Raw genomic sequence first — 11,301 nt, forward strand, 5'->3', positions numbered from 1 at the left:
TGCACGGAATCCCCACTCCGGACGCGCCGGCTGCAGTCAACCTGCCCGCCCCGCCCCCCGCGGGCGGGGACCAGGACGCCCCTCCACGGCCCGGCCCTTGGGGGGCGCGCCTGCGCACTGCCAGCCGCCTCGGGAGCCGCGGCGCGTGCGCGGAGGGGCTGCCCGTGGCCCGCACGCGCAGGCCCTCGATCTGCGCCTGCGCAGGGCAGACCGAACAGCCTGCGGCGTACGCGGGGCGAGGCGCCGCCGGGCGGCCGCGTTAAGGGCCGCGCGCGCACGCAGGCACGTAAGCACGTACGCCCTGGGGAAGCATCGAGTTCCGGCCGCTCCGAGACGGCCCTAGCCGGGGGGAAGGGACGCACTTTCGGTGTCGGCGCGGGCGGAGGGGGCTGGAGGAAGGTCCTACGGTGGCCGCAGGGGGACGGCGCTACGGCTCCCAGGCTGGGCCAAACGCTGCCGGCCGCCTGGCGCGCGAGCCCCGGGACCTTCGGGGCGGTGTCGGGAGGGGGCGCGTGAACGGCCGGGCCGCGCAGCTGCCGCGCGGTGGGCAGCATGCGGCTGCCCTGCTCCTGGAGCCCCGCGTGCCGGGGGGCCCCGCAGGCCCGGCCGCCCGCACCGCCGGCCTCCCCCGGCGCCGGCGCGGAGAGGGCACCTGGTGAGCGGCAGGCGGGCCGGTGCTCGCCGGGGTCCGCCGCCTGCCCGGCCCGGGAGCCCAGGCGCGGACGGCGGGGGTGCGGGCGGGACGCGGCGGCGCCGCAGGAGGGAAGCGCGGAGCCGCCCGCGGATGTCAGCCCCCGCTCTGGCCCTGCCTGCAGGGAGGGCTGGATGTCCCCGCGACCCTGCGACCCCGGGCACGGCCAGGCCGACGCCCATGCGATGGTGTCTCCCAACCTGAAACCAACCTGGCTGCCCCCCTTCCGTGTTCTGTACCTGCAGGTTTTCCACCCGCCAGTCACCTAGGCAGCCCGTGATGGCGGTGACCACAGAGCCCCTCCTTGTTCCTCTTTTCCCATCACTGGGTCTGTAGGCCTGTCATGACGCCGCCGGTGGTCACCCCTTCTCCCAGCACCACTGGGACGCAGCTGGGGGCATCCCTGTCTTACAGGGCAGGGATGGGCGGGGGAGGTGCTCCAGGTGACTCCTGGTGAGTGACCCCCGATACCGCTGTCTGCTCTGCAGCACCTGGCTGGCCTGGTTGCAGAAGTGAACTCATCTGTGTGTGTGTTCTGTCCCTTGGAAGTGTCCCCAGTAGGTGCCCGTGGAAAGGGCAAGGCCCTGGGGATGTGAGTGGGAGCAGATCCTCTCCCCTAGGGGCGGTTCCACTGTGGCCCTGGGGCTGGCACCTGCTCGCTCATCTTGGGGCTTACCCGTCTCCTCTCTGTCATTTTCCTGCAGGCCGCCACATCCCCCAGGGCTCAGCGGCTGGCTTCCAGGCCTAGGTGCCCATGACGCCTATGCTGACTGCTACCTGGACACCACCGCTGCCACAAGCTAGCACCAGCGCCCAGGCCCCAATGCCGGTCATGCCCATCCCGCGGCGGGTGCGCTCCTTCCACGGCCCGCACACCACCTGCCTGCACGCAGCCTGTGGGCCGGCGCGCACCTCTCGCCTGGCCCGTACTAAGTACAACAACTTCGATGTCTACATCCGGGCGCGCTGGCTCTACGGCTTCATCCGCTTCTTGCTCTACTTTAGCTGCAGCCTTTTCACGGCCACGCTGTGGGGCGCACTAGCCACCCTCTTCTGCCTGCAGTACCTGGGCGTGCGTGTCCTGCTGCGCTTCCAGCTCAAGCTGTCGGTGCTGCTGCTGCTGCTAGGTCGCCGGCGCGTGGATTTCCGCCTCCTCAACGAACTGCTCATCTATGGTATCCGAGTGACCGTGCTGCTCGTTGGGGGCCTGGGCTGGTGCTTCATGGTCTTTGTGGACATGTGAGGGGTACCAGTGGGCCTCGACTCTGGGGTTTATTTATTGTGACCATGGTGGTGGTTGCACCCGTGGCCGTGTTCTTTTCTTGATGGGGTAGGTCAGGATTCTGTTGTTCCCAGCCCGTCCTGCGAATGGGGTCTGCAGATGTGTCTGCCTCCCACACATGGGTCCTGGCGGGGTGCTGAGACTTCTGTGGAGGGGACGCTGGCGCCCCCTCTGTTGCCGGTTTTCTGCTCTGACCCTTCCTTGTGTGTTCGCTTAGGTACAGTGCCTCACTGGCCACCAGCCTGTGCTTCCAGCCCTCACTTTTCCAGGCTGTGCCAGAGCGAGGCCCACTGGCCCAGTCTGCTCTGAGCACAGGCATCACAGGTGGTGTGGGAGCCCCCTTCCCGTGAGCCCCGGCCCCCACCCCAGCCTTAGGGACGTGTCAGGCTCAAATAGCTGATGTACCACACTGCCACGAAGCTGTTCACTCTGCCCTGGGCCACCCACGTCCCGGCACAGCCCACAGTCCCTCCATCTTCCCCACCCCCACCCCGAGAGGCATTTAGGGGCCTGAGTCCCAGGCCAAGCTTCAGGGCCATGTTGGTTTGCTTAGATGTGGTCTAGTGGGAGTCACGGGCTGCCTTGGCAGGTTACTAGATCGGGGGCCAGCCCAGGGGACTGCTGGGTCCAGGGTAGATCTGTCTTCCTCTTGGGCAGGTTTGTTCAAGATGTCAAGTTGGAGGCCATAGTCTCTTCGAATGTAGATTTCTGAGGAGGTACCTTAACTCCTTTCCAGCTGGGGGGCGGGTAGGGGCCCTTTGGGCTTTGGATGGCTAGAATTGGAAGTGAGGCCAGAGGTGTTGAGGACCACAGTCTCTGAGTGTGTACCACGGAAACACGAGCAGAGCTTCTGTTTAAAGAGCACCTCCTAGAGGTTTGTGCACCAGGGCTGAGCCCCGAGCGAGGGACTCGGCTGCCCTGGGTCCCTGCCCTGTGGCTGTTTTCTGCCAGTAGACCATCGAGGGCCAGAGTCTTGCCCAGACCCTGCTCTTGGCCTTCTCTGTCAGAGGAGACGGTGGCCTAGTGGCTCTGTTGTCACTGTGGGTCTCCTTGGCAGGTGAGCAGGTGCTCTGGACAATCGTGCTGGGATAACGTGTGGAGACCAGGGACAGAACACAGCCCTGTATTGGGGTGACAGACTTGCTTCACCCCATTGTTCCAGTGCCACTTCCCGGGTATGGGTAGTGGCCCCTTTGACCCTGCGTGGCCAGGCAGTCCAGTGGCTAGGGGAGCTGTCACACAGTTGGGTGCCAAGGGAAGAAAGACACAAATCAGGTAGAGAAAGCAGAGAAAGCTTGGCTGTAAACTCTGCTCTTAGATTTGTAGCCAGCTTCTACCCAGCAATCATCGACTTGAGGACAGTGGGAAGGCTCCTTGGACGAAGTTCTTTCTCAGGTTGAGTCTGTTCTGTTGCCTGGACGGCAGGCGGGGAGCTGACCTGCACGGATCCCACATTTCAGCGCCACAGAGAACCTTTTGCACTAAATCATGCTGTTTCCTAAAAGTTTGTTGTGTTAATGAACTCAGACTCCCCTCCCCCCGCCCCCCACCTCCTGTCACTGAGGTGGACACATGTCCGCACAGTCAGGACAGCGGGAGGGATCTGGCCGGGCAACCTCCAATGTTGTTGGGGCCACGGAGGAGCTGGCACATTGAACACAGAGATGCTCGTTGTCTCGAGTGCCTGTTAAATTCTTTATGAAATGAGTCACCTGCATTAAACTTATTTTTTTAACCTGTTGATGGAGTGGCTGCTTGAAGCTCAGAATTGTTAATCCTGATTTGAGGGTCTAACAAACCAAAAACGCCACAGAATCTGTCATCTGTCATCTGTCATGAGTAACATTCAAGCAGGCATCAGTGACACCATGGAAGGAGCAGATGTGGGGGCCTCTGAGGGCCTGCCCTGACCTTGAAGCTGGGAGCTGGGTCAGGACGGCCATGCTGGCAGCAGGTCCTGGCAAGGCCCACGAACACCGACTTGCACCAGCAGACGAGTGTGTAGGGTCCTCACAGGCCAGGAAAGAGGTCACAGAACCGAGTGTCCAGGGTGAGCTCCATTTCAGGGGAAGATTTGTGTGCGTGAGGAAGACGCTGACTGAAAACCAAAGCTGTGGTCCTTGCTTGACGTGAAATGCTGGGAGAGACGAGAGACACATTAGCACTTACGTGTCTTCACTGTGGAGGTCTAGGCTTCTGTGCGGGGATGCCCCCGTTCTCCGCCTCTCCCAGCTCCCCTACGAGTGCGATGTCCCTCCAAGCTGCCCCCCGCCGGCCAGAAAGTGCCACGGAAAGGCAGCCTTTGCTGTTTCCAGAATTGTGTAGAACTGGGTGTTTTCTCAGAAGAAAACAGCCCAAGTCACTTTGGGGTTTAGCTCTTGATGGCAGAGCTGGTAAAATCCCCGGAAGCCGCAGAGGCTGGGGTGGGCATGCGAGCAGATGTCGCCACACCTCCCTCCAGCTGGCCGTGCAGGGTGGTCCTCACAGGCCGGGGCCACCAAAAGCCAGAGCCTCGAGGACGCCCGCCTCCCCCGAGGCTTCTTGTTCCGAGGCTCCGGACGCCCATGTGCCAGGAGGGCTGCCTGTGCTGGCGGGGGCCCTGAGTGCCCCTGGGCTGGGGTGGTTCCAGGTACCACCCAGGGGGGCAGAAGTCGGACTGGTGAGGTCCTGATGGTGCTTGGTGAGCGTGAGCCCTCTGGTGACTCCTGCCCTGGGGCTGAGGTGACCCCAGGCCCCGCCCCCTGCCCCTGTCCGCTAGTCCCTGTCTTCAAGGACGATGTGGCGACCTGACAATACTCTGAGCCCTGGGCCAGGCAGTGGGAGAGCAGGGTGACCTGTGGTTTCAGTGAGGGCCACACCCGAAGAGGAATCTCAGCCCCAGGGCATCACCCATGGGCAGGGGGCTGACTGGGAGGGTGGGCAGGGTGACCTGCGAGGGCAGCCTCTGGGGCAGCAGGTATTCTGCTGAAATGTCTTATTTGGAGCAGAGTGTGCTCGTGACGGGCTCTGCGTGTTCAGGAGAAACAAGTGAGCTGCAGGCCTGGAGGCTTTTGTGGGCTGGGGGAGGCGGGGACCGGGGGCCCAGCCAGGACAGAACCCCACGGCAATGCTAGCAGGTGCCAGGCACTGGGGCTGGATTCATCCTTACATAGCCACCCGGCCTGTGTGTCCTGCTGCCTCCTCAACCCCAGGTCACCCAGGCTGCCTTTGAGGCTGGGGCAAGGGAGGAAGTGACCTGGGACAGCCAGTGGGTCAGGCCCCAGCGAGCCAGCCCAGGACAAGATGGCTGGGAGGGCAGGACTGGAGGTGGGTGGAGATGGCCCAAGGAGAGCAGGAGGGGAAGAGGAGAGGGAGGAAAAGACCTGGAAGTTTCTGCAGGTGGGAGTGCCTGCCCCAGAGCAGCAGTGGTGGCAGGTGGGCCCTTGATTTGGGAGCCTGGCCTGCCGGCAGCTAGGGGGATGAGATGTGGGGAGGCACCAGGAGGTCTCCTGGGCTGGCAGAAAGGAGGTGGGTCAGGCAGGGTTGGGAGTTCAGGGTCAGGATGAAGCTGGGCAGGGAGGGAGAGAGCAGAGGGAGGAGGAAGGGGAGAAGCACATCCCTTGCATGAAGCAGTGCTGAGTCCCTGCAGGGGAGGGCCGGGTGCTGGGGACGCTGGGGATGCTGGGGACACTGGGGACGTGGGAGGAAAGGCCTCAGCGGGAGCTGTGGCCGGGAGGGATGGTGTTTGGGAACTTGCAGAAACCAACCATGTGAAAGTCTGGGTACTATCCATCTGCATTTCCGAAGATGCCCCCCCCCTGGCTCTGGGGGAGGGGCGGGGGGTTTCACACCTTGATGGGAGGGCCCATCAGGGGCTGTGGGGGAGGGACAGAGGGACACAGCCCCACCTGGGACGGTGGCTGGGGCAGGCACCGCCCAGCTCTGGACCAGAGTATGACATCTGCGCTGCTGTGGAGTACGGGTGGGCCGCTGGGGCTGGCTGCGCAGACATTGAAGATATGGATGGGCCCTGACCTTGAGAGATCCCTGTCGCTCCCTGCTTATGATTGGACAAGGGAGCTGGGAGCTGGCGGAGGCAGGGCGCTTGGTGCTGATTCAGCACTTTCTGGGAAGGGCGAGAGCTTCTTTCCCTCCGCGGAGGGCCAGTGCTGCTTCTTTCTTCCTCTCCTGTGCCCGTGCCCGCACACGCGCCCGCGCTATTTGGAAAGGGCTCCTGTGGGCCAACCCCTCGAGGCTCGCCTGCTGCTCTGTACCCAGCTGCATGCAGGAGCCACTTTCCAGAAATCCCAGCAGGCTGGCGGGCAGCCCTGACAGCTCCCAGAAGAGGGAGCGCCCCGCCTCACCAGCATCCTTGCCCAGAGGGGACAGGGAGGACGGAGGGAGCCGCTGAATCAGCTCTCGGGCTGCGCCCCTCCCCCGCCCCCACGGGCAGCATGCCCAGGCTTGCTGGCAGCTGTGTCACACGGGGCCTCTGGCAGGGTTGCTGTGGCTCTGTGTGGCCGACTCTGTGCCTGGTGCCGGGGGAGGGCTTGCAGGAGGGTGTGTGCTGTGCAGAGCTACCCGGGCCCAGGGAGGAAGTCCAGGTTGGGCACACCTCCACCTCTTGCCGGTTCAGCCGGGGTTGCCTGCCACCCTGACCTGGGGCTGGGCGCCGACCCTGAGCCCTGGGCCAGAGCTGGGCAGGGCACGCGCCAGGACCCCCTGGGGCCTGGCATGGGTTTGGTGGGCTTCTAACTGTGGTGGGGAGCCCAGGGTGACACTGAGGGCAGGCCTGGGCCAGGCACGTGCTGCCCTGGTGAAGTGGGTCCTGTACAGGGGTGTGAGTGGGAGATGGGACCTTCATCGTTTATCCGGGAAGGGCGGGGAGCCTGAGGAGGAGTCTGGGAAGGTAGGACAGAGGCCAGAGCAAGAGGGCAGAGGGCGACTAGGCACAGGCGTGGGTGGGAGGCTATGGTTCACCCCACCCGACAGTGGGCAGCCCTCTAGAGGGAGCGGGCCCCAGGAGGATGTCCTCAGACAGGAGCCCCACAGGCCTGCGAGTGCCTGGAAAGCACACAGCCACTTCCCAGCAGCTGCATATTGACCGCCATTCAGCCAACCCTGGGCCTGAGGACCCGTGTGCATTCTGCTTCCTGAGAATATTAATGCCTCATCCTGGCTGCAATGCTGCATGAATATTCATGCAGAAATCAATCCTTCCAGCCTGATGGTGACATCACTGGGAGAGGAGCAGTCAGGTGGCCTCCTGGGAGGCGTGTTCCCTTGCATGGGGGTGCTGTGCCCACCATGGGGGTTGTGGGGGTCAGCTCCAGGTCACCTAGAGCACAGGGGGCCCTTTCCTTCCAGGGGGACCCAGAACAGATTGTAGATGGGCAGGGAGTGGTGACCCTGCTGCCCCCGCTGGGGCCTGGACAGGGAGACATGGGCAGGAGTCCTCCCAGGGAGCTGCCCCTCCATGCAGCCCAGGGCTTACCCTGACTCCTGTGCCCCACAGGCCGACCCAGGTGAGCAGAGATGGTGAGTCTCCTGGTCTTTGCAGCGGCCCAGCTGCACCCCTGCTCTGCCTCCCCACCCCTCTCCCCTGGCCCCCAGGCCCTCCCCCTCTCCTCCTCCCCCAGGGAGGGGCCACAGCCCACTCTTCAGAGTGGGGCGGGGTCTACGCCCCCTGCCCTGCCTGCCCACACAGGCTAGGGGCAGCCCTCCTAGGATATAAATCTGAGTCGTAATCGTGAATTCGTCACTTACAACAACATCCTGACAAAATGGTAACAGATTATTTATATGTTTTCCAACTTGTGCTTTGATAACCCGAGCCTGCTTTCCCGGGCTCCCTGGGTGCCAGGAGCCTCCCAGTGCCACAGCCTGGAGCTGATTCAGCCCGTGCTATGCACCACCTGTGCGTCAAGTGGCGCTTGCTTCCCAGAGCAGCTGCAGCCCCCTCGACCCGCCAGCCCGCCCGCCTGCCTCTAGTCTGCGTGTGTGCTCACGTGTGTGTGTGTTTTCCACCATCCACGGTTCTGGGTCCCGCCCCCATTCACCCAGAGAGTGAGCGGGGGCAGGGTGGGCTGGCCCCGCCCCCTGCGCCCAGCCCCTGGGTCTCCCCCTCGGTGCTCTCAAGGAGAACAGAGGGCCTGGGGCCCCTGGATGACTGGGGACCCCCCAGTGGCCACAATCCCCAGAAACACCCTGCTGGAGGAAGCCGGAGGGCACGTGTGCTCCGCTTGCCTTCCCCACGTTTGGGTCATGCAGTCTGTAAGCTGATTCCCACGAACGGCCTCATTTCTTAGACGCTGCGTGTGCGGCTATTTGCTCCCCTCCACGACCAGCTTTTCCTGTGAGATGCAGGAGAGGAAGGCAAGAGTATCCAGGCTCACAGTCCGGAGTGGTCAGAGTTGCTGCATACAGCCCTGCCCAGGAGAGGAAGACAGCCCAGGGTTAGCAGTCCCTCAGGCAGGGGCAGCAGAGAGGAGGGTGGGGGCCTGCGGGCGGAGTTCTGGGTGGCCCTGTCCATGCCTGGAAGGTACTGGAAGCCAGGGGCCCAGGCCCTGGGCCCTGCCTGGGGGAGGGAGAGCCTTTCTGCCCTGTGTGGCCTAGACCCGTCCCTGGTCTTGAACTCAGGCTGGGTGGGCAGACCTTCTCCTGGGGCTGGTGCACTCCACGGCTGTGGAGAGAATGAAGGGGCAAAGGGGCCGTCGTGTCTCAGGCCGTCCCTGAGGCTCACAACCGGGGATCCAGAGGCTGGGGGTCCAGGGTCCCGGCGCCCGCAGAGTCGGTGTCTGGTAAAGCCACTCCCCAGTTCTCAGATGTGACCTCGCTATGTCCTCACAGGGCGGGAGGGATGCCACAGCTTCTGGGGTCCCACTCCTCAGCTCTACCCCACCACCTCCCACTTCCTGACACCTTCACCTCCACCTCGGGTGGGGTTAGGTTCCGACATGGGACTTTGGGGGGGCTGTCACACATTCTTTTTAAGATTTATTATTTGAGAGAGAGAGAATGCACGTGCAGAGTGGGGGGCAGAGGCAGAGAGAATCTCCAGCAGACTGCACAGAGCGCGGAGCCGCCGCGAGGCTCCGTCCCACAACCCTGAGATCATGAGCTGAACTGAAACCAAGAGTCGGCCTCCTAACTGTCTGTGCCCCAGGTGCCCCGAGGACACACGTTCTGATGACAGCGTGTCCCCTGGGGCCCGACGCAGGGTAGGCCCTGGACACTCACTTCCTGAAAGACTATGTCCAGGGTCATTCTGTGCCCTCCAGGCTCAGTCTCACAGGAGGACGTTTGTCTCCCTCCAGAGGTGTCCATGGGGATGGGCGCCTGCCATGTGCTGACTCCTCCTGGGAAGGTGGCCTTCGCCTCCCTGGCCAGCATGTGCCTGACTCTCACCTGTGTCTCGTGGGGCCATGCACTGCCCCCCAGTTGCTGTGCCCACCCTGGTGTGACTGGCCAGGGCCTGCCGTCCCTCAGGGGAGGTGAGTCACCACAGCCACCCATCCCTTGGCCTTCTCAGAAGCAGGAAGCAGCAGCTGCTTAACAGCTGCACAAAATGTCAGGGAGAAATTTAGGACAAAAGAGGAAAAAGATTGGAGCATCCAATTTAAACTGAGGGGAGGCACATGGAAGCCAAAGCGGTGCTGCCCTAATTCACGCGCACAGAGAGCCACGGGTTCCGCAGCCGCTGACGAGAAACCAAAATATTCACCCAGTTTCCTTCTGTGTGAGGGACCCAAGCTGGTCTCTGAGGACTCACAGATGTCCCCGGGCCCCGGGGTGTGGCCTCACATGGCCCGGGGCTCAGCAGACCCCTCAGGCACAGGGTCATGGGCAGCCAGGCTCTGGCCGGGGCGTCTGTCCCACAGGCCGTCCCCCGCTGACAGGTGCCCTCCCCCTGCCCCCCCACCCCATCCCAGCTCCACACTCTGCTGTTCAGCGGTGCCCCAGGCCATGCTGGGCAAAGCCGCACCCTCGTCCTGCACAGGTGGCCAGGTCGCCTGGCGGGTCAGCTCTATGGCGTTCTGGCTGGCGTTCCCGCTGTGGAAGGTGGTCCAGCAGGAAGCAGAGGCTTCCTGGAGTCTGGGGGCCACAGGAGCGAGTCTTAATCTCCAGCCACCAAAGGAGGACCCACCCTCAGTGGACCCACTGGGCTCAGGGTTGGTCAGTGAGCCGCTAGCGCCCCTTCCGGCCTGGAGCGGGTCCATGTGTGGATGCTAACTGAGGACCCCATCCCTGCCAGGGTGGGTGCAGCTGCAGGCAGACCCGGCCACTGCCTGGCCCCCACCTCTGCTCTCTGACACCTGCTGGTGCCTCGATTGCAGACATGTTCCAATCGGCAGGAATTAGTATCCTAACAATGAACCAGCTGTGCTTGGGGTTCGAAGGAGAGGCAGGTTGTGTGACAAAGAGCATCACACCCCATGGTCTGTTCAGGCCTCCAGCACAGCGCCCTAGAGGATCCCTCCCTGTCTGACAGGGAGCCAAGGCTGCGCACACCCATCACAGCAGGGACCGGGGCCCTGCACCCTCGAGCACCCTTGCTCTTTCTGTGAGTCGGGCACACGCTCTCTCGGCCTCCCTGGCATGTCCTTCTGAGGGCAGGCCAGGCACCACCCTGTTGGCTGTGCTCGCCGAGATGTGTTCCTGGGCTCTTGGTGGCCCAGGTCAGGGATGCCGTCGTATGGTGCTGGGCTGTCCCGGCGACAGGGCTCTGGCCTCCAAGCAGGCCCACTTGGTGCTGACCTCTGGACCCTAGCATTGAAGCCAATGCCCCTGCCGATGCCCCCTCCCCACCATGTTCACAGAGGTACTGGCCCCTCCACAAAGTACTCTAGAATGGTTTGCATTCCCTGAAGCCTGGCGTCCCAATGGTGTTAAGTACCCAGTTCCCTGGGCTGGAACCTGGCAGACAGGGCTCTGGGGTGGGAGCTCCCGCTGGGGCTGGCACTCCTGCTGCCACAGGGACTTGTCCGTCAACACAGAGCCCAGGCCTGAGCGAAGGCCATGCCTGGCAACCCAAAAGCCCACTCCAGCCCTTCCCCCAGGCTAACCGCATCACTCCGGTAGCCGGGATCTGAGACACCAGGTCCTCACCCAGAATTTTCCAGGACAAAAAACAGCTGATCAAGGCCATGGCCAGCAGGGACCTGGCCGTGGTACCCACAGGGCACGGCTAGATTGTCACCCCTGCAGCCCCAGGCACTGCCCAGAGCAGACAGTTGGGTCCTCAGGGGGCAGGGGCTGGACTTCTATCTGCCACTCTTGGCTTCCTTCCCTGGGGGAGCCCAGACTGTGGCCACCTGAGGGGACTCCAAGGGGTCACAGGGCAGTTCTG

General features: G+C 63.4%; 1 protein-coding gene across 4 annotated transcripts; it reads left to right on the forward strand.

Moving 5' to 3' along the window:
- The first annotated feature begins 208 nt into the window (after positions 1–208).
- Positions 209–3,712, forward strand: TMEM250 (transmembrane protein 250). Of its 4 annotated transcripts, none has more exons than XM_055302863.1 (2): positions 209–286; positions 1,396–3,712. In XM_055302863.1, exon 2 carries the CDS (start codon positions 1,446–1,448, stop codon positions 1,932–1,934), a length of 489 nt encoding a protein of 162 aa, XP_055158838.1. In that variant the 5' UTR covers positions 209–286; positions 1,396–1,445; the 3' UTR covers positions 1,935–3,712. The 4 variants fall into 4 exon arrangements, with proteins under 4 accessions (XP_055158838.1, XP_055158659.1, XP_055158740.1 ...); XM_055302684.1 differs by lacking the exon at positions 209–286 and adding an exon at positions 320–655; XM_055302765.1 differs by lacking the exon at positions 209–286 and adding an exon at positions 673–1,248.
- The last annotated feature ends 7,589 nt before the right edge of the window (positions 3,713–11,301 follow it).

The sequence above is a fragment of the Nyctereutes procyonoides genome, unplaced genomic scaffold (genome assembly GCF_905146905.1).
Source record: "Nyctereutes procyonoides isolate TBG_1078 unplaced genomic scaffold, NYPRO_anot_genome, whole genome shotgun sequence".
Lineage (NCBI taxonomy): Eukaryota > Metazoa > Chordata > Mammalia > Carnivora > Canidae > Nyctereutes > Nyctereutes procyonoides.